Source organism: Xyrauchen texanus, chromosome 4 (genome assembly GCF_025860055.1).
Source record: "Xyrauchen texanus isolate HMW12.3.18 chromosome 4, RBS_HiC_50CHRs, whole genome shotgun sequence".
NCBI lineage: Eukaryota > Metazoa > Chordata > Actinopteri > Cypriniformes > Catostomidae > Xyrauchen > Xyrauchen texanus.
The window spans coordinates 23,759,659-23,784,449 of NC_068279.1; the positions used below are offsets into that span (position 1 = coordinate 23,759,659).

General features: G+C 39.5%; 1 protein-coding gene across 3 annotated transcripts in view; it reads right to left on the minus strand.

Moving 5' to 3' along the window:
- Positions 1-6,414: 6,414 nt before the first annotated feature.
- LOC127634502 (fibrinogen C domain-containing protein 1-like) overlaps positions 6,415-24,791 on the minus strand; it is a 164,216-nt gene continuing 145,839 nt past the window's right edge. For all 3 annotated transcript variants that reach the window (XM_052114112.1, XM_052114103.1, XM_052114094.1), the window contains 2 exons: positions 14,836-15,015; positions 6,415-10,850 (listed from right to left, as the gene is read on the minus strand). In XM_052114112.1, coding sequence (XP_051970072.1) covers positions 10,582-10,850; positions 14,836-15,015 — 449 coding nt within the window. In that variant the 3' untranslated portion in view covers positions 6,415-10,581. The remainder of the gene's footprint in view (positions 10,851-14,835; positions 15,016-24,791) is intronic.

Sequence of the window (24,791 nt, forward strand, 5' to 3'; positions counted from 1 at the left end):
ATTTTGGCACCCATTGTGAGGACCTACAGAGCTGAAATATTCTTCTAAAAATATTCATTTTAGTTCTGTAGAATAAAGAAAATCATACACATGCCAAGAGGGTGAGTAAATCATGAGAGAATTTTCATTTTTGGGTGAACTATCTCTTTAAAAAAACTAAATCTGGCGAAGCACAATTTCAATGGCGCCATGAGAGACAAACATGCATCTTAAAACTTGGTGTCTAGAACGTGTCAAAAATGTTTAAACTGTGTTAACACAATGCATGTATACCCACTGCAATGCTGAAGATGGAATGGTTTACTGAGGCATAAAGGGTTAACGATGGACCAGACTGCTCACTGGGGTGTTGATGACAGCTTTGGTTCTTTGTGCCAGCGTGAGAGCTGCCAGTGGGTGGCAATGCTCTAAATAGCATAAAACACATGCAGAAGCACACTCAGAGGCTAAACAGTCTCACAACTTCAGCGAATTTGATCAAGTCTAATACAGCCATTGTGACTCAGAAAGTTATTGATTGAAAATTATTGAAAATTATGAGTTGACAAATGTCTTCATGTGCGAGTTCTGAGAAGAAAACAGAAAGACCTGAAGTAAACTCTCTTAGAAAGGTTCTCTTTGTATATATTTATATTTTATGTTAATTTAAAATGAACGAATATATCTAAATTGATTCATGTATATTTGTTTCAGGGTTCTCAAGAATGCGTTGGGATTCTGCAAAAATACAAACAACCTCTAACAATATAACATGCTACTGCCTGCAAATGTGACTTTAACAGATCTTTACAGATTTTTCTTCTCTCTGGAAATGAGTAACTGCCAAAGTGAGAGTCTGGGAGGGAGAGAGAAAGAGGATAATTCATAAAATGCACGCACGCACACACTCACACACCCTTTGTGGTGTGTGTTTGCTATGACTGACTTCATTCTACCACAGAGACAGCCAGCAGGTATATTCTGAGCAGAAGAAACATACACTCAATCAAAAATAATATTAATAATAATAAATCATAAATTAATAAATAAGTCTCTTCCTTACTCTTTCTACATGGTGGTATTGATTGTTATGCTAATGTACTTTTCCTCATGCACAGGCGTTGGGTCTGCGAGATATAAAATGAGCAACCATATTAATACAGTCACTTTAATTTTCCTCTGACATTTCCCTTCCTCTCATCATAACAACCACAGAAACATGCTCCAGAGGGAGTTAGTCAGCAGCCTTCACACTCAATCTCTAAAACTCATGTCACGCTACAATAAAACAGGGTTTAGTGTGAACATGAAAAGGTTATGAGGTGACGCCAGATAGTAATTTGTCCTCCTTGCCACACAACCCATTCCAAACACACCTTTTGCATAATCCTCAATAGTTTATATTAACATATAAGTGCTTGAATGTGTGTTAACATTGTATGTACAAGGTTTGATCTGGGAGCCTTCTTGTTAGATAAATTATTCATCCATCCATATATGAATGCAGTATGAATCACAACAAACAGCTCTGATGGAGAAATCTTGCGTATCTTAAAAGAACAAAGAACACTTTCGTCTTTTCATATGTTCTTGACGTGCAACTTGTGCAGTTAACACACCCTTTGTTGTCTATATTGCTGTCTTAAATGAAAGGATTATCATATGTTAACTCTCTACATTAATTGCATGCTGCATATATTTATGGAGGTCTCATGCATCTGTTTTTTGAAGGGGCACTTATTTCATTTTGACAAATTTTAATTAATTTATTTAGTTATTTCTACATCAGACACTGTGTCACGGATGAGCCATGAGTTAGAGTGCACATCCAATATATTAATTAGCTAGCTACTTCATGTAGTGAACTGTTCTTGTTCTTTTAAACTGGTATGAAAATAATTCAACATGAAAAAACTTAAAATGACAATATTATAGCTGACTGTAGCTGCTGTTTTCTTTAAACATGAATAGAACAGAGTGTAATGACACAGAAAATCCTGTCCATTACATGCAGAAATACAGGATATGAACAATGACCAATATAAAAAAAAGACACATTCAGCAATGTCTCATGACAAGTCATAATAATAGTATGAAATGGCTCTTACAAAAACATATGACTGTCACTTCCATAGAGAAAAAAATGAACGAACCATGAACAATGTAATTAAGATTTTGCCCAAACTCAAACCTAAAGCGGAAAAAGAAACATGGGGGCTTTGAATTAGCGTTCCTGTGATTTTTACTAAGTTTAACCCCTAACCCACACCTAAACCATAAAGCTTAAACCTTTACCCAAACCCTAAAGCTAACCATGAATTTAATAGGAAAACAACTGTTGTCTACCAAGGGAGAAAGAAAACATATACTGTTTGGAATGAGATGAGGGAAGCTTATTACAGGAAATTGACAAACGTACATCAGTCATTGGCATTGCATAAATAAATATGGAATGAGTAACCAAATTTCTTTCTTAAAATAATTTATCTATTTGAAAATGTGATTTTGGACTGGTTGGCCTCATAAAAGTTGTACCTTTTCTTACAAGCCAAATAGTCCGACATCTTATTTCGCCATCATACACATTCTTGTTGGATATACTAGACTGTAAAAATATCATTTTTTTAGACAAATATTACCTAAAATAATCATTCAACTTAAATTCCAAAGGAACAAATACTTTTCTTTTTGGAAGTTGCATTCAAAATCCACTCAAAAATATGTGTGTATGTTTATCTCAATTTATTTAATTGAATTTTTTTTGCACTATTGTGGAAGCATGCCCATAAAGGCTGTTACATTTTCATTGCTGATCCTTTATGAAAAACACATCGGCGTTGAACGTCCTTTTCAGGACGCGTCTTTCTCAAGATGCCTTTCCGCCCCTGTGTTGTTCCTGGATGCGGTAGAGTGCTCTCCGCTTCAGACGGCCACAGGCGTTGTCTCGTGTGTTTGGGCAGCGATCACACCGAGGCTGCGTTTGTGGATGGTTCATGTTCTCACTGCGAGAAAATGACCATGACAACGTTGCGGTCGCGGCTTGCTTTCAACAGAAAGTAAGCCACTCCAGCCGCCCCCCGCATTGCTCCTTCTTCCCACGGGATTGAAGACGATGCGGTTGGCGATGGAGGCGATTTGGGGATGGCAGCGGGTGTAGCTCCGCCGGGTACGCCCCCTCGGACCACCCGCCCCCTGGCAAGCTCGTTGACTCCCGTCCGTGCTCGAGGTAACAATGGCTCGCCTCACAGCCAGTCTGCCTATCCTCTCGAGCCTGAAGTGGATGAGCTCGCCGCTGCATCGGAGAGCGCGGTATCTGATGCGGAGGACTCCCCTGGGCTGCCGCTTTCGGGCCTGCACGCCCAGGCTGAGGCCAACGTGTAGATGACCGACATGCTTTCCCGGGCTGCCGCTAGCGTGGGCTTGGATTGGAACCTTCCATCCTCCCCACAGCCATCCCCCGGTCCCGTTTTTCCCGGAAGTGCATGAGCTGATGTCATCGTGGAGAGCACCCCTCTCCACTCGTCACACCGCCACTTGCTCATCCGCCCTCGCCACCCTTGACGGCGGAGCGTGCCACGGATACAAGGCGATTCCCCAGGTGGATAGGGCAGTTGTGCTCCACCTATGCCCCGGAAACCCTATAACTTGGCGGGGCCGCCCTGTAGTCCCCTCCCGGCCCTGTAGGGCAACATCCTCGCTGAACGCGAAGGCCTACATTGCTGCTGGACTCGCCGCTTCCGCCCTGCATGCCATGGCCCTTCCGCAAGTCCACCAGGCCAAGGCACTCAGAAATATGCACGGGGGTGGCCCTGATCCCGACACGCTGCAGGAACTGTGCTCAGCGACCGACTCGCCTTGAGAGCGACGAAGGTCACAGCTCTCAGCCCCAGCGTCGAGCACTCCACGGGAAGCGCACGCCCCCTGTCTCACGGACTGCCTCGAGGACCCGGAAGGCTCCCAGGCGCTCCTGAGACAGCCCACCCAGAGTCCAAGACGTTATCTCTGGAGGTGGTAAGACCGCTCCGTCCCCCGGTGGAGCTAACAAGGGCTGCGGTACCCAAATTCTCAATAAAAGAGCTATTTCCTTTGTCTCTGGGTCACCTGGCCCGTTCTCACGGCACTTTGCTTCCAGATCTCAACAGTCCCGGCTTCCTGAACGCGGTACCCCCGCCCTCAGCCCCACGACTGTTCCCCGGCCGGCTGGTTCAGACGAGTCCAGAGGATGCCAACATCGGACCTCCTCCTATCTCATGAACCTGCTCCCTGCCGAGTGCGCGGAGCAAGGTAAGTGCTTCGAGTTTGTACTCAGCACCAAAGCCTCGGGACGCACCACTGCCTCCCGACACCATATTACCTTTTCCGCCCCGCTTCAAAGCCCTGCCGGGTACATCCAAAATACTCGTCCCCTTGGTGCCCCTAGCACGGAGTTTAGAGGCATGGCTTTCACTGCCCAACCGGTCACGCTGGCTGCACCGGACCATTTGACTCGGTTATGCAATTAAGTTTGCCAGGCGTCCGCCCCCCTTCGCGGGCGTCCGTTTTTCCGCAGTATACGGCGAACATGCCAAATCCCTGCGCAAGGAAATCACCTCTCTTTTACTCAAAGATGCGATAGAGCCTGTCCCTCCAACCGAAATGAAGAAGGGTTTCTACAGCCCTTACTTCATTGTACCCAAGAAAGGCGGCGGCTTACGACCGATCTTGGACCTGCGAGTTTTCAACCGGGCTCTGTCCAAACTCACGTTCAAAATGCTCACCCAGAAACAGATTCTACCTGGTGTCCGGCATCTAGATTGGTTCGCAGCGGTAGACCCGAAGGACGCGTACTTTCACGTCTCGATTCTGCCACGACACCGACCCTTTCTACGGTTCGTGTTCGATGGCCAGGCGTATCAGTACAAAGTCCTCCCCTTCGGCCTGTCTCTGTCCCCTCGCTTCTTCACGAGAAGCCGGCATACGTATACTCAATTACCTCGATGACTGGCTCATCCTGGCCACCTCGCGAGAGTTACTGTGCGCACAGAGAGACCAGGTGCTCAGGCACCTCAGCCGTTTGGGACTTCAGGTCAACTGGGAAAAGAGCAAGCTCGCCCCGGTTCAAAGCATCTCTTTTCTCGGCATGAAGTTAGACTCAGTCTCAATGTCAGCACGTCTCTCCAACGAGCGTGCACAGTCGGTGCTGAAATGCCTCGCTTCCTTCAAGCCAGGCACTATGGTCCCTTTAAAACATTTCAAAAGGCTCCTGGGGCAGGGTAGGTGTGGTCTCCGCAGGGTCTTCTCCCCCTGAAAGAATAGGAAACGGGGTAAGTCCCCCTTCCCTTAATGCATGTAAGGGCCCCGGCCGTAATTGCTCTATGCAAGAAACATAGAGAGAAAAGAGGCCCAGCCAGGCTTGGCCTGTTCCCAAGTTGGCAAGCATCACCTTGTTCCCCTCACTAGGATAACCATAAGGATTCTGATGACTTTAATAGGGCATTGGGGAAGGGTACGTGCAGCCTGATACAGCTGGTCGCGTTTTCACGTAAGAATACCTGCCCGCTCCTGTATCAGCAGTTCACGTACACGGCTCAGTGCATGGCATGATTGAAGTGGGACCCCTAGTGTCGCTTCTCCGACACAATGTGGAGAGAGCGACAGAAGGGGAATGTCTAGGTTATGTATGTAACCTCTGTTCCCCGATGGAGGGAACGAGACATTGTGTCTTCCCCGCCACGTCGCTGAGCCGAGCCACTGTTGTGGCCGGACCATTTCCGGCTCCTCAGAAAAATCCTGAATGAACTCCCGTATTTGCCCCGCTTAAATACCCGTATTTTCGGGGGCGGGGTATGCAAATACCATCTGCCAACTTCTCATTGGCCTTTTTTCATAGATCAGAGGCATATATCGGCGCTCAAGAGAGACCCCTAGTGTCGCTTCTTCGACACAATGTCTCGTTCCCTCCATCAGGGAACGGAGGTTACATACGTAACCTAGACATTCTGCTCTCTATCATTCCCCCTTACACATATTTGCAACCATCCTTCTCCAGCTTTAACTGTCTACACACATATAGATCCAGCAATACACACCGTCTTTTAAAACCAGAAAATTGTGACAGGATGTTCTTCAGCAGTTGCCAATTGGTTTAATCCACATATAAAGATTCCAGCAGAAACAAATTTAGCCTTATTATAGAGCAGAGTTCTGACAAACAGGACCATAGGGAGCAATCACAGTGCAATGTATCGAAAAAACCTGAATGCACTAAAAATGGCTGGAGAAGAAAATGCAGACATTTTCTCCTAGAGAATGGAAAAGTGTGTGAACAGAAGTGCAGAAAAGACATGCACAGGAGATCGATCTCAAAATCCATGAGTGCCATTGCAGAAATCTATTTTTTTAGATGTTATTTATTGATTTTTTTATGCAGACAATATGAAGAGCCAATGTCATACACAGAAATAACAATTTACTTTTCTTCTTTAGCTATATTGTTTAATTCAGTCGCACACACACAAACACATTCATTCCCACGTGTACTCACACATTCTAACTGAGACCCTTAATTACAAATGATTACAAATGTTCATCTTTCCTTCTATTTTCCACACTTGTAGTTATTTTAGTCTTTTTGTCCTTTGTTGACTCAATTTCATGACACTGTTACATCATTTAACATCTTTTCCCTTCAGTCTGTTTTTCTGCAGTCTGCTTTTGTTCAGAGGATCATTGCCATGGCAACACACCTAAAAAACCTTATTGACAGCTGAACAGGCAGGCATGGTTAACTTTGAAGCAAAAGATGACATAGAGAAAAGTGACTGATTGCAATGTAATTCCACAGAAGAAGGGGTAACAGAGTTAGAGAATGAGACAAGGGACTAAGAGGATAAGAGAGAAAGACAGAGCAGACACAAACTGACAGAAGCAACTTTGTATTAAAAGCAGTGCAAACTTAGAGGGGACTCCAGAGACATAAAGAAAGAGAGAGATCATATGAGGACGAGCACTGGCTTACTTTGCTTGCTCCTTCAAGTGTCCATTTAAGTGTCTTGGCAGCATCTTCTAATGTTGTATTTACAGTCATCTTCCCATTTACTGTATTTTTACAGCAACGTGTTCATTGTTTGAGGGTGTATCTTAAAATGTTCTTTAGCTCCTCTACTTTCAGAGAAGAACTTCAACAGGGGTCCAATCAAAATACGTTGTTCCTCACAGAGATCTTTAGTCCCCAGTCATGAGACAACAGGCAATATCAAGAGATTTTACCTATTCTTTTTCATTCTTTCTTAATTTCTTATTTTTTTCATTTTGTGTGCTTTTGTCAAGTTCTGGTAAGATAAAATTTCACATGCACTAAAAGTCTCTAAAACATACACACTGTACATTAAATCTACACATATCTTAAAGCTCTTGGTACATTTACAAATTAAACTCCAAAACTGACAAATAAAATAAAATGACAAGATTAATGAATTGGTATTCATTCTTGCATGTTCATCGACATGTCAGCATGATATTCATACTTGCACATATTCATCCACAAGTCAGCAGGAAAACTGCTTTAGTTTTTGTACATAGAAAAATTAGGGGAAATGTACTGTTAATCAAATAAGAATGTAAATTTATCCATTCTGAATTTAAAATAACACAATTTAAGAGAAGGGAAATAAATTGTCATCATTACAATACAGGAAAGAGAGAGACATAATAAAAAATAGAGAGACATAATTAGGTTGAAATTGATTAATTACAAAATAAAGCAATACAGGAAAGAACAGAAGGACAGAAAAAGACAGAAAAGAGCACAAGAGTGAGAACAATGAGCAGTGTAATTGTTCTAAATGACATGTCGACCTTTCCGACTTCCACAGGGGACCAGAGAAAACAAACCCGAAGAAGGAGTGAGAGAGCGCGAAGGTAGAACTAATGAGAAGAAGACCAGAAGCAAAAAAGTAAGGGCTGAGGTGAAGTGAGAAAGAAGAGAGGGGAATGAGAAAAGCACACTATGACAGTTTAGGTCGTCTAAACTTTAGAAAGTTATTCGAAGAGAGAAGGCAGTGAATGAGCTGATATACATGTCATAAAGAGGGGCTAGGTTTGGGGTGGGCAAGGCAGCTTATTTAAATTAGCATTACAACAAAAGTGTGTGCTCTTCAAAGGCATACATGTTCAAATGATACAGGGTTCCCACACTTTATGACCGATCAATTCCCTGTGTCTCATAGAATCATGCTGATATGCCTACATTTTTGCAAAATTATTTTTACATGGCTCATTTCACTTTCCTGGTGAAATGAACACTAGAGGCACTGCAACAACAATTTTTATTCCCTTTCACGCAAATCACCAGTAAAACTGAAGACTATGAGTTAATGAACTTACTTTTCGCCCTGTTCCTCAAACAATGATATCTTATGAAATCTAAACACGTTTACCATAGTGCCTGAGACTTAATGCATAAACGCATGCAATTACTTTAAAATGTTTAATGTGCCAATTTTTCTTAATCCCAGTTAGCACATTTACCTATTTGACATTAGATTCTGACATTTTATTCAGCTCTGTGTGAGTTCTAAACAATGGTTGGAATAGGGCTAAATCTCTGCTCTTTGTTGTCCAGGGTCATTACACTAAACACACACCATGACTCACACAACAGCAAATCTGTGTCAGTGAACAAGTGATCAATGTTATTTGTTGTACAAAACAAGACCAGATTTGACTTGTGACAGAAATCAAGTACTTTGCAACCTCTGTAATGTGTAATTTAATTACAACAGAAAAATGTAAAGTCTTAACTCTCACGAAAACAAAGAATGAGATGTTGTCAGCAAGCGCTTTCCATGTCGAATTCAAAGCACCACTTAATGATGTTGTTGGTGCCCTGACACAAATCATGAATGTGGCTTCACTGTAACAAAGAGGATAGCCAAAGTCTGCCTGCCGATTAATATTGTGGAGGATAAGAGTTTAAGAGATTTAACATGCATTGCAATGAATATGAAACCCATGGGGACTATTCTTTCAATTAGTCAAGCTCCCACTTAGACTTTGATAAACGTTTAATGTTACTTGAATTAGTGCTGTTACAGTGCATTTCTGTCTTTATTCTGTGGAAGTCTTAGTTTGGAATATGTTCATAAAGAATTAATGTCACATATCTTTTCTTAGAAAGGAAATAAATGCATTTTCTATGACAAAAGTGTCATAAAAAATTGGCAAAAATGTTGCCACATTCCCATAATTTTCATGAGATCAGGCTGGATATGTTTTCCCTTACCTTTTTATTAATTTGTGAAAACTACATAAGGATTTTTTTTTAAAATACATTTTGATGCAGACTGATTCGTTTATGAGTCACAGAAACAGATTTTTCAGACCAGACATCGATTCATTCATAAGAACCAACTAAAAAGAAACAAAACATTTCTTCACGAGTCAGATCTAGCTACTTCTGTCATGAACTCCCATGAACTTGAATGAATGAAGGAGAGAATCGCTCATAAATAACTATAGCTTGCAAACAAGTTTTACTCTACACAAGTGCCATATCTAGCCGCTTAAATATTTTAGAGTAGAATGTATCTTATATTTTTAAGTTTTCCATGACTGTGGGAACCCTTATGATGGTATATGTATGTGTATAAGTGGGTTTGAGGGATCTTTTGATGTCTCTTGTAAATAAACACACTCAATCAGCAAAATTGTTGAGCCAATAAAAAGATTGCCAAGAACACTCGCTGACTTTTGAGTCAGAAACACAGTCACAAAATAGACAAGACAATATCACATTTCCCTTTTAAATCTGTCTCTGTCACACATAGACATAAACAGCCTCCATCTGTGTGTGTGAGATGAAGAGCTTGGCTTTAATCACTTCACAATGTCGATCAAACAAAGTGGCCAATACGCTCGCTAATGGACTGTCAGATAGACGAGCTCCTCTAACAGAAACAAACTCCCACAGCAACCTCCCCGCTCTCTCATTTCCCTCTCTTCCTCCACATACTCCACCACTTTCTTCTTTTATAGTATCCTCCATCTTCAAATATGAAGACTTAATGGAGATTTGGACTTGTCTGTGAGTGTATTCAGCTTATTAATTGCAGTCAAAGTTAAACAATGTTAGAGCAACTGCACAGAAAAAAAGCATTTTGCTGACAGAAGGAATCATTCCATCATTTAATTTCTGTACTTTTCTCTCTGTTAATTAATTACCTCACCAAGATAATGATATGCTTGATTTAATGTCATCATTGTCATAACTCAAGTGTGACTCGCTATAGCCGAGTCCGTGCTGGGATGCGTCAAGTTCCAACAGGTGGGTAAAGTAAACTTCAAGGCCTGATAATTAAAAGATTGTCACATTGAGTGTAGGACTTACATCTCAGTCACATAATAGTGTGACATTTCTGCCAAATTAATAAACAAAACATAAAACAAGTGCTGATCAATCAATATGAGCTATATCTTTCTGGTATTTGCAACAACAATTGTCACTGTTGTTTTCCCACATTGTAAAATCCATATTGACGTCTTTTACACATGTATTTTTGTGGTTTTATTAATTGTTTTACTTCCTCACACATTCAATTGTTTGATTATTTTCATTTTCACCATTTACTTGCTCTCCCTCTCTTCGCGTGTCGGCCGAATCTTCATTTCTGTGAATTTTAGTGAATATTGCCATCCAGTCCAGGATGACCACTCAATTCCATCAGCGTAAGAAGTGTGCTGTCCATGCAGATATTGACCATTTAGGTTAGAGGTGTGGCAGTTGCGATACCACCAGGCGCCATGGTAGAACGAAGCGCAGTTGTTTTCTGAATGATCGTTGTCGCTGTCTTTCGTTGTAAACTTCATTCCATTGTGCTTTAGCAAAGAATCCCCTGTTGATTTGTCACAAGCGGAACAGTGACACACACACACACACACACACACACACACACACACACACACACACACACATACACAAGAACAGAGAAGGAGGGGGGGAAAGAGCAGAAAGAAGACAATTACATTTAAGTTTATACAGAGCTGACTTGCATTATTCTTGAAATGCTCATGAAACACACAGAAACCCATTTCACACAGTACAAACATACACCAATGTTCACAAATGACTTCAGAAGCACATGCACACACCAGTTCCAGCATACACAAGCAAACTTGCCTCATCTCTGTGACTGAGACAATAACATTTTCAGCATTTTATATCATTTCAGTATCATTTATGCATGTAATGTTACCAAGACTGTCCAGTGACTTAGAGGAAAAAAATCTAATTCATTCTCTTGTTCTAATGTCTCTGGTTCTTTCCCTAACCTCCCAGAATCTTTTTTTCATCACTTAAAAAAGGAGGGATGAATTAAGGCCAAAGTATACTTGGTGTGTCCGTGTAACGCAGCCTCTTTTCGTTCACGTCAAAAATCAAATACGTCGCTGCTGTGAATAAGGTCTATTCTCAATCTTAATCTATTTTCACTACATTATGCTGTTATTAATTATTTATTTATTTTTTTCAATAATTTTGATCTCATATTAATTGAGAGACTGCATGGAGCATTTGTAATTTTAATTCATTTGTTACAGTAGGGGCAAAAATGTGATTAAAAATGGTGGAAAACTTGAAGGGATAGTTCACCCAAAACTAAAACTTCTAGCTTAATTTACTCATAATAGGCTGCAGAAATAACAGCAACCCTACATAGGATAAATGGGTATAGAAAATGGATGGATGGATTTACTCACCCTCATATTGTTCCAAACCCATATGACTTTCTTTTTTCTGTGGAACATAAAAGGAAAGTTCAGGCAGAATGTTAGCCTCAGTCACCATTCACTTTCATTGCATCTTTTTTTTTCCTTTCTTTTTTTCTCTTTTTTAAAACAATGAAAGAGAAAGGTGTTTCAGACTAGCATTGAGCTAAATATTTACTTTTATGTTTATTCAGAGTAAAATCATATAGTTAAGAACAGCATAAAAGTGAGGAAATGATGACAGAATTTTCATTAATGGTTGAAGCATTCCTTTAAAAGAAATGGTGACCAGACACAAGACATGAGATATACACTTTCTATTATATATTCAAACAAATTTTAACACAGCTGTAAAAGAGCTGGAACATTGTGTTCCATGTAGACAGAGAAAAAGACAGGAAGAGAGAAAGAAAAAGAGAGTATGTGGATGAGTACAAAAGAGGTAAATGTCAGGTGGTATAATGCAGGGGTTTTAAATCTCGTTGGGATTTAATAGTCCTTGTTCAGCACCAGTTTGTGTTTAACCTTTCATCCAGCCTAAAAGAAAAATAACAATTCATAAAAAAGGATCTCATTTCTTGAATGAAAACAGTGAGCCTCCATTCCTCCTTTCTAACTGTTTCTGACCTTGAAGTTTTCCAATCTTTTGAACCACAGTCTTTTTTACTCAATAAAGTAACCCCAGTGCTCCATTTTCCCTCTGCAAACAGGTGTCATTCAAGCTTGACAGATTTTCTCTGCAGCTATGGAATAAGCGATTAGTCACATTAGAGTCATAGAGGGCCTACAGAGAATACTTGTATTACTGCCGTTGACATATCTGCACTGCATTAGCAGTGTAATATCAAGACATGCTCTTGCAAAACCCTCCGATTCGGTCACCTGCTCTTGGGAATATCTGTTCATTTGTCATTTGGATATAATAGTCTCACAAACCCTTCAGGTGATGTGCTAATACCATGTTTGACTGTCTTAGAAAGCCCTTCAATATGTGCAACCCACATAAAACAGTCACCCTAATGCAGATGTATGCGTTCGGTTGTTTATGCTCACACGCTGGTGTGAATACCAAGTCACCTTGACGCTGTCTGTATTTTGAGATGTATTAGGCCCCACCAGGCCAGTCCAGAGAAGAACTACCTGCCAAAGCTCTGATGCAAATAATCACAATAATAATCTCAGCACTGCGATTAGGGGAGAGCTGTCAGAGAGCAAGCAGGAATGCCAGCAGCTCAAGGGCATGAAGACACTGCCCAGCAGAGACCACCTGCTCATCTGACAACAGGCACTACAGACATAATCCAATTCAAGCCAGAATGTACCTGCTGTATGGACAGCACATGTCTCACCTCTCTCCTTCTTGCTCTCTCTTTATGGTGTATTTACCGTCTCTCTCCTTTCCTTTCCTGTCCTCTGCTCAAACTCAGAATGCACTTTCTATTTCTGTTTATCTCATTGCTCACTAATGTTTCTTACAAGCCTCAGAGGAGGTTTCTAATTTGGTTTGTGGAGATGCATTTGTCTGTGTTCTTGACATTTGTCTAAGTCAATGGTAGTAATTGACTGGGAGGCATTTCACCTCCTGGACGTACATGGGTGTGTGCGTGTTGACGTTGGAGAGGAAGTGTAAAATATGTTGTGTTAGCGAGAGAGAAAAAGTGGCTAAAGATTGTATTAAGTGCTATGATTATTATATCTATGCCATCAAGCACTGAAATGGACAAATTATCTGAACAAATAAACACTTGTTAGTACTGTTGGCAGAGATTTAATTATGTTAACTGATTTGCATACTGGGTCTTTGAAAGTTAAAGTTGAATATTAAGCATATGATTTAAACAAGGCATAATAATTGCACAATATTGAAGATATTGACCCGCAGTTATTGTATGAGAGAGAGCGAGAAAGAGAGGTTGTGTCTGTTTATATTTAGTTTTGTATAGCCAGACCTTTGACTAAATGGCATAAGCTAAACTGTCAGGCCCGTTCACATAGACAGGAAAAGACAACCTAAAAAGGGACCAACTACAGTACATTTTGTTTATATGCGCCGTTTGGAGTGGGACAATCTGAAATAGATTATACCACAATAATAAATAATCGTTTGGCAGAGATTTAACAATTCACAAAATGTAGTCTCTGTGAATGGCTGTATAGAAAACAACAACAAAAAAAAATTAATAATACAAAATAAAGAAAATTGTGTATAATTAAGCATTTGGCTAAATACTGCCTATTTCAGAGACATTATTTAGAAAAAAAAGGACTATACCAGTTCTGCACATCTAGTTAACTTGCTATTACAGGAAAATTCCAGGTTCAATATAGCTAAACTAAATTGACAGCATTTGTGGCATACTGTTGATTACCATTATTTGAACAGTGCCTGCTTTTCCATCTTAAATTTTTTTTTAATACAATAAAAAATCAAGGTTACAGTGAGGCACTTAAAAAGGAAGTGAACTGTGCTAATTTTTGGAGAGTTTAAAGGCAGAAATGTGCAGCTTCTAGTTTTTAAAAAATATTTACATTCATTCTTTAATGAAATCTTTTGTATTATTTAAGCTGTAAAGTTGTTTAAACTGTAATTTTTATGGCCGTTTTTGGACTTAAGGGTTTACAGCTTTATGTTGCCATTGCAACAAAGTTGTAAAATTGGATATAACTTTACATAGAAAAGGTTGCTAAGCGATTTTAATCACACTAAAATCTTGTAAATGCATATTGTTTAAAACTTGTGGTTATACTTCTGAAACTTGTAACTGTAAGAGTCTCAGTAATTTTTGCTGTTTTTTTTTGTTTTGTTTTTTTATAGAAGTGTAAATATTTTTTTTTGGTAATCAACATTATGCTACAAGTTCTGTCGATTGAGCTTAACTTGTGAACCTGGAATAATCCTTTAAGTGCCTCAAACAAAACTCTTAGTATCTTTTAAAGATTTGATTCCACTACATAGACAGCTTCTTAGGGAAGTTGTGTAAAGCCAAATCAGTCACCACTTGCCATTTTTCTTTGCAATATGCATCAGAGAGTCAGTGAACAGACTTTGGGCAGTCCATGGCCATGTTATCTGAGACTGAAATTAGCATGTGTTTAATATGTAAGTGTGTGTACCTGCAGTTCCAATATAATCAGCGATGGTTAGGGGGTAACCATCATCCTCTGGATCAACTGAGAATAGTCCAACTCCAAACACCCCATACTGCGCAAAAGCTGTGCTGTTCTCAAAATCCTCAAGATCTATACGCAATTCATAGTTCCCTTGGATAGACAGAGCATGGATCTGTTTCAAACCTGAAAGAGACACAGATAGAGAGTAATTCATTTTAATTAATTACCTGATTATTTTTGCACACAAATAACTACTAAAAGTGTATTTGAATTAAGAGGAAAATGTGTAAATTTGTATGTACGGTGTGTCCTCACTCTCTGTGGTTTGCACAGGCAACAATGTAATACAAAATAAATATTGCTTTTTTATTTGTAGAGCAAATGCTTACTTTAAAGATTAATTCAAAACAACTATGTATTAAAGTTGCATGGACAACAACCAAAACTTTCACAAAAGATTCACTCTTTTCATATTTTGTTGTTTTCATATCACATTTCAAATTAGCACAACTCATAAGAAGCACACAGGAAAGGTTTTGCTGCACCATCCAAAAACATAACGTCATGGTTATAGTTGTAACATCCGTTCCCTGAGGGAGGGAACAAGACGTTGTGTCGACTGAAGTGACACAAGGGGTCTTTCTTGGGAGCCTTGCGTACCTCTGAACTTGAGAATAGACCAATGAGAAATTGGCAGAAAGAATTTGCATGTCCTGCCCTCGGACATACGGGTATAAAGGGAAGCAGGCATGTGTCTGTCAGTCAGGTTTTTGCACCGAGGTGCCAAGAGCCATTACAGTGGTAGGTCTAGTGCCGTGGCAGAAGGGGCACAACGTCTCGTTCCCTCCCTCAGGGAACGGAGGTTACAACAGTAACCGTGATGTTCCCCTTCTGTCACTCACTCGATGTTATGTCGAATGAAGTGACACAAGAGGTCCTGTTCAAAAGCGCCATGCACTAGCCCGTGTTACGTGAACTGCTGACACAGGTGCAAGCAGGCTGCTGCATGCTAGAAGCAATTGTATCGGCCGCACGTAACCCTCCTCAACGCCCCAGAAAAGGTGTCATATACAGACCTTGTGTTCCCAGCACCCCTGAGGGGAGAAGAGGTGCTAGATAACCAATATGGGAGCAAGCCCGGCAGCCGTGGCCTTTTCTCTCTATATCTCTCGCATAAGGTGTGAAGCGGCAGCGGCTTGTGTCACTTCATTCGACACGTCGAGTGAATGACAGAAGGGAACTACATAAATACAGATTTGAAAAATGTATCTTAATTTGATGTATTGGACAGTGTGGCTATATACTGTACATGTGGCTAACACTTTACAATAAGATTGTATACATTAACATTAGTTAACGCAATAGTTAAAATTAACTAACAATGAACAAACCTTTTACAGCATTAACCATATACTAATACTATTTATACTAACTTACATACAGTATACTAATATATTTTTTAACATTAAAACTAAGGTTTTAAGTTAATGTTATGAATAAAGTATAGTGTATGTTAACATAGTGCAATGCATTATGAACTAACATGAATTTACAATAAATAATAGAATAATAAAAAATTACATTAACCAATATTAATGCTGTAAGAATGTTGTTGATTGCTATGATACATAATGCATTAACAAATTTAACATATACAACCTTATTGTAAAGTGATATCCTGCATATGGGTACTTGGAAAATTAAGAGGAAGACAGCAAATACATAACATGAAAAGCGGAGTGAATGAAACAGATAAAAGGGAAAGAGAAGAGAAAAAAGTTCAAAAGCTAACAACAGATTTACCCTGACACCAGTACACATGTACGACACATAACCGCTTGCAGGCTGGCTTATAAGTGCTTATAAAACTGATGAGAGTACTTTTCGTCATTCCCCATTCCAAAAAATTATACTAAAATAAAAAGCTTTATTTTTTAAAAGATTAAAATACACCTGATACTTTCACAAGCAATTGACATAATTTTAATTCAGACTTAATTAAAATCACTGAGACTCTCCCTGATTCTGGTTCAGAATAATTAAACATTGAGAGAGTTTTTTTACGTCCTTCTTTCCCAAAGAAAGGACCAAATAAATGAGTCTATGCATGTAAAACACAGGTATGCTCTAATTTTAATTAAACATTATTGTGAGGATATTTCAAATCTAAAAACTAAGCTGCATTTTGTCTCAAATGATCATACTGATTGCTCAATTAAATAGCAAGTGGGAATGTGAGTCAGATTATGTGTTGTTGGATGCCTTCATCAGGTGAAAGTTTCTTCCTTGATTATTTCAAACTTGCTAGAGCAGGGAAATATTTTTGTTAACTAATGTTAACAAATACAACCTTATTGTAAAGTGCTATCATAAATTGTAATTAATACCTTGAATAGTAGCATAGTCTCTTTCTTGAATTCTTCACAAAATCATAATTACATTATGTAATTTTAGTGGGTGTTATGTTAGCAATATGAAGGCATAATGTTTAATATGACAAGAGACCTTTCATCAACATCATATACGCGATATAATTATAGCTAAACACAATTGTGAATGTCTGTAATGATCAATACAGTTTGATAACCACAAATACTATTTTGTAAATAATGGCATTCATGGTCAAAGAAAGTGTCTTTTAAGTTACAGCAGGGGTGCTCACACTTTTATGGCATGAGATCTATCAAAATTATATTACATTAAGATCTACTGTGCACAATTGAAATATGCATTGTAGGCAGCGTTGCCAAGATAGCAACATTTCAGTAGTAACCAATACCGATGAAATTTGATGAATTGAATCCGCTTTTTTGTCCTGGTGTTTGCACTTCCTTCAGGCATATCTTACTGTGTTTCTAACAATACCATGCTAAGAGAGGCATTTTGAAATACATTTGACCATCACACCGGCACATACACACACGCTCACAACACACATGAACACAAAAAGAAGCTGTCTATCAAAAAGTGCGCAGGGGGAGAGATTTAGAAACGTGAAATGACAGGGCAAGAGTTATTTATATTCACGATGAAAGTGATACCTGATTGGAGGTAGAACTTTCCTCATAAATATTAATGAGTCTTAATATTTATCCATCCTAAGTTTTGGAAATCCAAAACATGTGTCCGAAATAAGGAAATAAAAGATATCTTTAAGAATTTAGTTATTTCAGAACTCTCTCTACTCCCTTTACCTATTGACCTGTTAACCTCTTAACCAGCACCCCTATTTTTGAGAATTTTCTGAAAATGACATACCCAAATACAAATGTCTGTAGCTCCTAAACCATATGGTCCACATTCATAACTCTGATATTTTTTTAAACTAGACACTTGAAACTTTGTTACCCAAGAGTCATATTAATTGAAAAGTAGCATAGGAACAGAGTAAAACAAGGTCAAATTTACATGAAAGTGACTCACGATTTCTATGAATGAACTTCATTTAGGGAAAAATTTATCAGACTTTTATGTTAAAGGCCTGAAAACACCATAAAGATAAAACTGAATGTCTGACCATGTTCTGATTCAAATTTGAAGATGATACTCCCAAAAATGTAGTTTCTGTAAGATTTTATTCAGGGAAAGTCTAGGCGTCCTTTCCAAAAGGCCAGTTGGAGACTGCAAATGGACATCTGGTAACAAAATGACATAAGGAGTAAACACTACATACTACATACATGTATATCAATTCAGAACTGTTCTGCTCATCAAACCACACAAGAAAAAATGATTTCAGCACAACATTTTAACATTTTAACAAAATACTCTTTATTTTGAACAATTCTGATAGCAAAAACAGTGAAACAAAAAAAACTCACTTCATGTATGCATTTCAAAAGTGATCGTTTTACAACTAATTAATAAATTATATAAAAAGAAAACAACATTTGTAATTGCAACAGTGTTTTTAGTCAAATAAATTACAATAAACTGATAAGTATAATAAATATCCAATTACTAAAGAAAAAAAAAAAGCAATTACAGTATTTACAGTATTTATGTTGATCCAAGGCAATCACTAACAAGGTTTGTTACCAACTGGAAACCAAAGCCACTGAAAGACAGGAAAGATAAAGATAAAGATATTTTTGTTATATTATATGCATCATAAATATAATATGTGTGTGTGATATAAATATTATGTCTTTATGTATAATATACAGCTATCACCTAGCTACTCGTGTAGCCTCGTGTCTTTGATAGTCATTTTATAATCAAAAACATGATATGAACAGAAAAACTGCCAATACTTCATAAACATAAAAACTCAAGACGATGTGTTTCAACTTACCGATCTAATACGGGATCGAGTCCAAGGTGAAACATCTCCTCTTCAGCCGAATCGACACTCGACACCGTGCTCTCTCTCTCTAAGATGTCTGTTTCTGCGTCTTTCTGCTGTTCTTCGTTGCTACTCCTCATTAACTCATGCTACTCATATTACCAGACCAAAATCAACAGCACCACAGACACTCGTAGCTTGTTTAGAACATTTAACACACTTCTCTGCCCTCCCCCTCCACCACCTGACACATCACTGACAGCAGATATATTCGCCACATTTTTTACTGATAAGGTTACAGCCATCAGCAATACATTCACAGCACCACACCCTGTCAAACACCTGGCTCCTGTATGCAACCCTTCTTTCACTATGTTCTCTCCTTTAACTGACACTGAGGTCTCTAAACTCCTCCTCTCCAACCACCCCACAACCTGTTCCCTTGACCCCATTCCATCACACCTTCTCCAGGCCATCTCTCCGTCCATCCTACCGGCACTTACACACATAATTAACACATCCCTTCTTGCAGGCACTTTTCCCACTACATTTAAGCAGGCTCGAGTAACCCCACTGCTGAAAAAACCTGCACTTAACCCCACACAGATAGAACACTACAGACCAGTCTCTCTCATCCCATTCATGGCAAAAACACTTGAAAGGGCAGTTTTCAATCAGATCTCCGCCTATCTCTCACAGAACAAGCTGCTGGATGACAATCAGTCGGGCTTCAAAAGTGGACACTCCACTGAGACTGCCCTGCTGTCTGTCATCGAAGTCGCTGAGACTGGCGAGAGCTGAATCGAGATCATCCGTTCTGATTTTGCTGGACCTTTCTGCTGCCTTTGACACAGTCAACCATCAGATCCTACTCTCCACCCTCTCTAAACTGGGTATCACTGGAACTGTGCTTGACTGGTTCAACTCATATCTCTCAGAAAGGTCCTTTGAGGTAGCATGGAGAGGGGAAGTATCCAAGCCACACCAGTTACTTACTGGGGTACCTCAGGGATCAGTGCTTGGGCCACTTCTCTTCTCCATATACACAACATCACTGGGACCCATCATCCAGTCACATGGTTTCTCTTACCACTGCTACGCTGATGACACACAACTCTACTTGTCTTTCCAGCTCAACGACACCACAGTGACCGTTCGAATCGCTGCCTGTCTGGCAGACATCTCGGCCTGGATGAAGGAACACCACCTTCAACTCAACCCTGCCAAGACAGAACTCCTTGTCTTTCCAGCCAACCCTGCTGTTGAACACAACATCACCGTGCAGCTGGGTCCAACTACAGTTTCGCCTTCCAAAACGGTCAGAAATCTAGGGGTAACCATTGATGATGAGCTAAATTTCACAGACCACATTTCAAAACTGCAAGATCTTGTAGATTTACACTCTACAATATCAGGAAGATAAGACCCTTCCTCTCTGTACATGCCACACCACTGCTCGCTCAGTCCCTTGTCATAACTAGACTGGACTACTGTAATGCTCTCATTGCAGGCCTTCCTGCATGTGCTATTAGACCTCTCCAAATGATCCAGAATGCAGCAGCACGTCTGGTCTTTAATGAACCTAAGAGAGCACATGTTACACCACTCTTTGTCTCTCTCCACTGGCTGCCGGTTCATGCACGTATTAAATTCAAGGCCCTGATGCTGGCATATAAAACAGTCACTGGGTCTGCTCCAGCATACCTAAAAACATTTATGCAGAGCTACGCTCCCACCAGAAGCCTGCGGTCGGCTAAGGAACGCCGCCTTGTCGTACTCAAAACAAAGAGGCACCAAAACACTTTCCCGGACTTTCAGTTTCATCATACCACGGTGGTGGAATGACCTTCCCAACTCAATCCGGAAGCTAACTCACTCTCTATCTTCAAAAACGGCTAAAAACACATCTTTTCCAAAAGCACTTAACCGGTCAATAATAAAAAAAAAAAAAAAAAAAAAAAAAATATATATATATATATATATATATTTACATTTCTTGTTGCACTTAAATCTGTTTTGTATACTATTATGATGATAGTGAAACTTTGTAAGATGGCACTTTTTGTACCACTGTCTCCCTAAGATGATTCGCTGATGTTCTTCCTCTTTTGTAAGTCGCTTTGGATAAAAGCGTCTGCCAAATGAATAAATGTAAATGTATGTAATGTAACTCCTCCAAAACACTCTCAACACCACAAAAACTCCTCTTCAGTCGACGATCCATGATGTAGATTGTTAGATATAATGTTAGAATAAATCCACGCGTTGAAACGAGCTCCGTGTAGCAAAACAATGGTAAAAACTGTGCGTGCTGTGCGTAAAATGACGAAGAGCGCACGTGGACGCACTTGTATTAGACCTATGTATTAGACAGATCTTCTGAGGTAAACTAAGCAAACTGTCAATCACTGCAATCGTGTTTTAGTTGGTTAATACTCCCATCCATCAAAATTTTGCTGACCAGACATTGGGTGGCTTTTATCTAATCAAAAACCGAGGTGCGAGAGTGACAGGTCCCGCAGCCTGTTGGTGCGCTCCCTTCATATTTTGGTCATTACAGAGCCTGTGATTGAAGGAGAGAAACAGGGAATGGCTCATTTTATCGGAAACAGTCCAAACTACGGGGGAGAGATGGTTTTTGAACATTGGAATACAAATTAGAATCGATATTTCATTGAAAGTGAACATGATGGATTACTCTAACTGGAAGCGCTCATGAAAACTGAGGAGGATATTTCGTTTTTTCCCTATTTTTTGTTGTTTTGGATTAAAAAGTGGGATGCATTTTGAAGAGTAGACCCTTACATTGAAATGTATGCTGGTGTTTCTTGGATTCGTCCGGACTGATCTGAACCATAGGAGATGAAAGATGAGTATTGCCGTTCATTTTGTTCATATTTACAGGGTCGGTCTGTCAGCATTTAATTTAACCCTTTCCTCTCTGGTGTATTGATTGCAAAAACAAGTTCAGAACGTGATTTTTGAGTGTTTTAGCTATCAAATGATGCATAGTTTATGATAGTTGATTGAATATTTGTTATAAAACAAAGGTAATAAAATTATAAACACGCCCCCACGGCCCGCCCACGCCCCCCTGCGGGTATAAGGCGTTAACGAGATCCACCAGTAGTCGATGAGTTACAGCATAACTCAGCACCCCTGAGTTACAGCATATAAAGGAGTAGGGATGCACCGATCTGATACCTGGATCTGTATCGACTCCGATACTGATGCTTTTAGACAGATTGGGTATCGGTCCGACAAGCCAGTATCCAAATCCGATACTGTGTGTTAGTCATGTTCATTACTGTCAAGCTACAAAAATGACATAAAAGAACCATAAAAACACCATTAAATCAGTATATGACTCGTGCATTTTATTATAAAGCCATTTGAAGATGTGAGATAGCTCTGTGAATCACAAAAGGCTGTGTTTAATAAGTAAATATATAGTATGCGCTATATTGCGCCAGCGTGTTAGTGAATGGTGCTGCTCTTGTTGACACAAACCCACTCAGGCAGGTGATACACTCTTGGCTATTTTTAGCCTTCACAGCAGTGCGCAATATTCAAGTGCTACTCAAGAACAGCATCTCAGATGTAGATACTCAATTGTTAGGTTTGCTTATAATATGCATTTAGAACTGCACTGGAGGTGCATTTTACCAGAATTTGAATATGAAGTGAATTAAACTACTGTGAACTTGCCTACAAACAGACAAATACTGGACTTCCTGGAGAGTTTAGAATGTCAAAGTAAAAAATTGAGGGTTTAAAAAGTGCATGATTTAAATATATTACTGTTGTATTTCAAATTAAAAGTCAACAATAATAATATTAATAACAATTTATTATTTTTATTATTATTATTATTATTGTCATCATTAGTATTTGTTTACAATTTATAACAATATTTAAGTTACAAAATGGGTTTAAAAAAATAACTGTGTGAATGAAAAGTGGACTGATGTCTTACAACTAAATTGAACTAAAAAGAGATCTGAATCATTTAAAGTCTATATGCAAGTTGAAACATAAAAAAAAAATTAAATAAAAAGGCAAAAATAAAACACTGGTTTCTTTTCGAATGAAGACTGGAATTACTGTTAATTCTGCTGCTACATTATCCAATATACTAGATAATAATAAAGTGTTTCTTAATAAGCTATACATTTCAATTGAAATAATGTGTAGTTAGAGGTTTGTGTTTCTATCACTGATCTATATATATATATATATAGATCAGTGGTTTCTATACATATTAAATAGTACTCCCAATTAGTTCCACACAATAATGTAAAGATATTCTATACTGATTATGCAAAAAAACAATGCTGGTATCGGCTTGGGATTGGTATCTGCCGGTAATGAGATTTCCGGTACCGGAATCGGATCGAAAGAGAAAAAGTGGTATTGGTGCATCCCTATAAAGGAGAGCAACGTGTAGTAAGTTAACGCACAAACAAATGCATTAGTGTCTACAGAAAGATACCCCAGGCAATAAAGAAGCCCAAACACTTCATCATGGTGGAGATCTTCCATTGTTTTCAATTGTTTTTATTTGGAGGTAATTATATTTTTTTATCCTCTAATTCTAAACCTAAACATCACAGAAACCTTTCTGCATTTTTAGATTTACATTAAGATATGATTTAGTGTGTTTAGTATGTTTATTTATGTATATCCTCTGGGAACGTTGGCTGGTCCCCACAATGTGGTGATGTTTGGTTTTACTATCCTTTTGGGAGAGATACAGATAAAGAGAGATCTGTCTTTCTCTCTCTTCTTCTGTGAGGTGCCCAAGTATGGTGATATATGCAGTCAAAAACAGTGGAGCCTGGACAATTCCTGCCAGTGAACATAAAAAAGGCACTGATGTATTGAGGCAGAAAGTTGAGTGTGTGTTAAGCACAAATTAAAGAGAGCAGTACAATAAAAGGTCTACGGGTACCAGCTCTCATACCTTTGATAAATACCACTCTAAACATGACATATTACTGTTATGCAGGAAAAAATTGGGTCAGAGTAATCCATAACAATTCAAAGCTCCTCTAGGTTACCATACGCACAAAAACACACTCTTGAAGATCGTACAAAGCCTGCTAGGATGAATGCACACAGGATGTATGTATGTATGTATGTATATATATATATATATATATATATATATATATATATATATATAAATATATATACATATCCTCTCCGGGAACCAGCGCCTTATCGTGGTGGAGAGATTTGTGTGCCCTTATGATCCTGAGGGCTGTGTTGTCTGGAGCCATGTGCTCCTGGTAGGGTCTCCCAAGGCAAAGTGGTCTCAGGTGAGGGGCCAGACTAAGAATGGTTCACACAGATTTTATGGAAAAAATGGCAAGAGAAGGAGTTACAATGCCCGGAGGAAGCCCGGGGTCCCCGTCTGGAGCCAGGCCCAGATGGAGGGCTTGTCGGCGAGCGCCTGGTGGCAGGGCTTGTCACGGAGCCTGGCCGGGCACAGCCCGAAGAAGCGACATGAAACCTCCCTCTACATCCCTTGGGCCCACCACCCATTGGAGAAACCGCAGGAGTCGGGTGCGCTGCCATATGGGGGCAGTGAAGACTGTAGGCCTCGATGGACCAGACCCGGGCAGCAAAGGCTAGCTCTAAGGACGTGGAATGTCACCTCACTGGGGGGAAG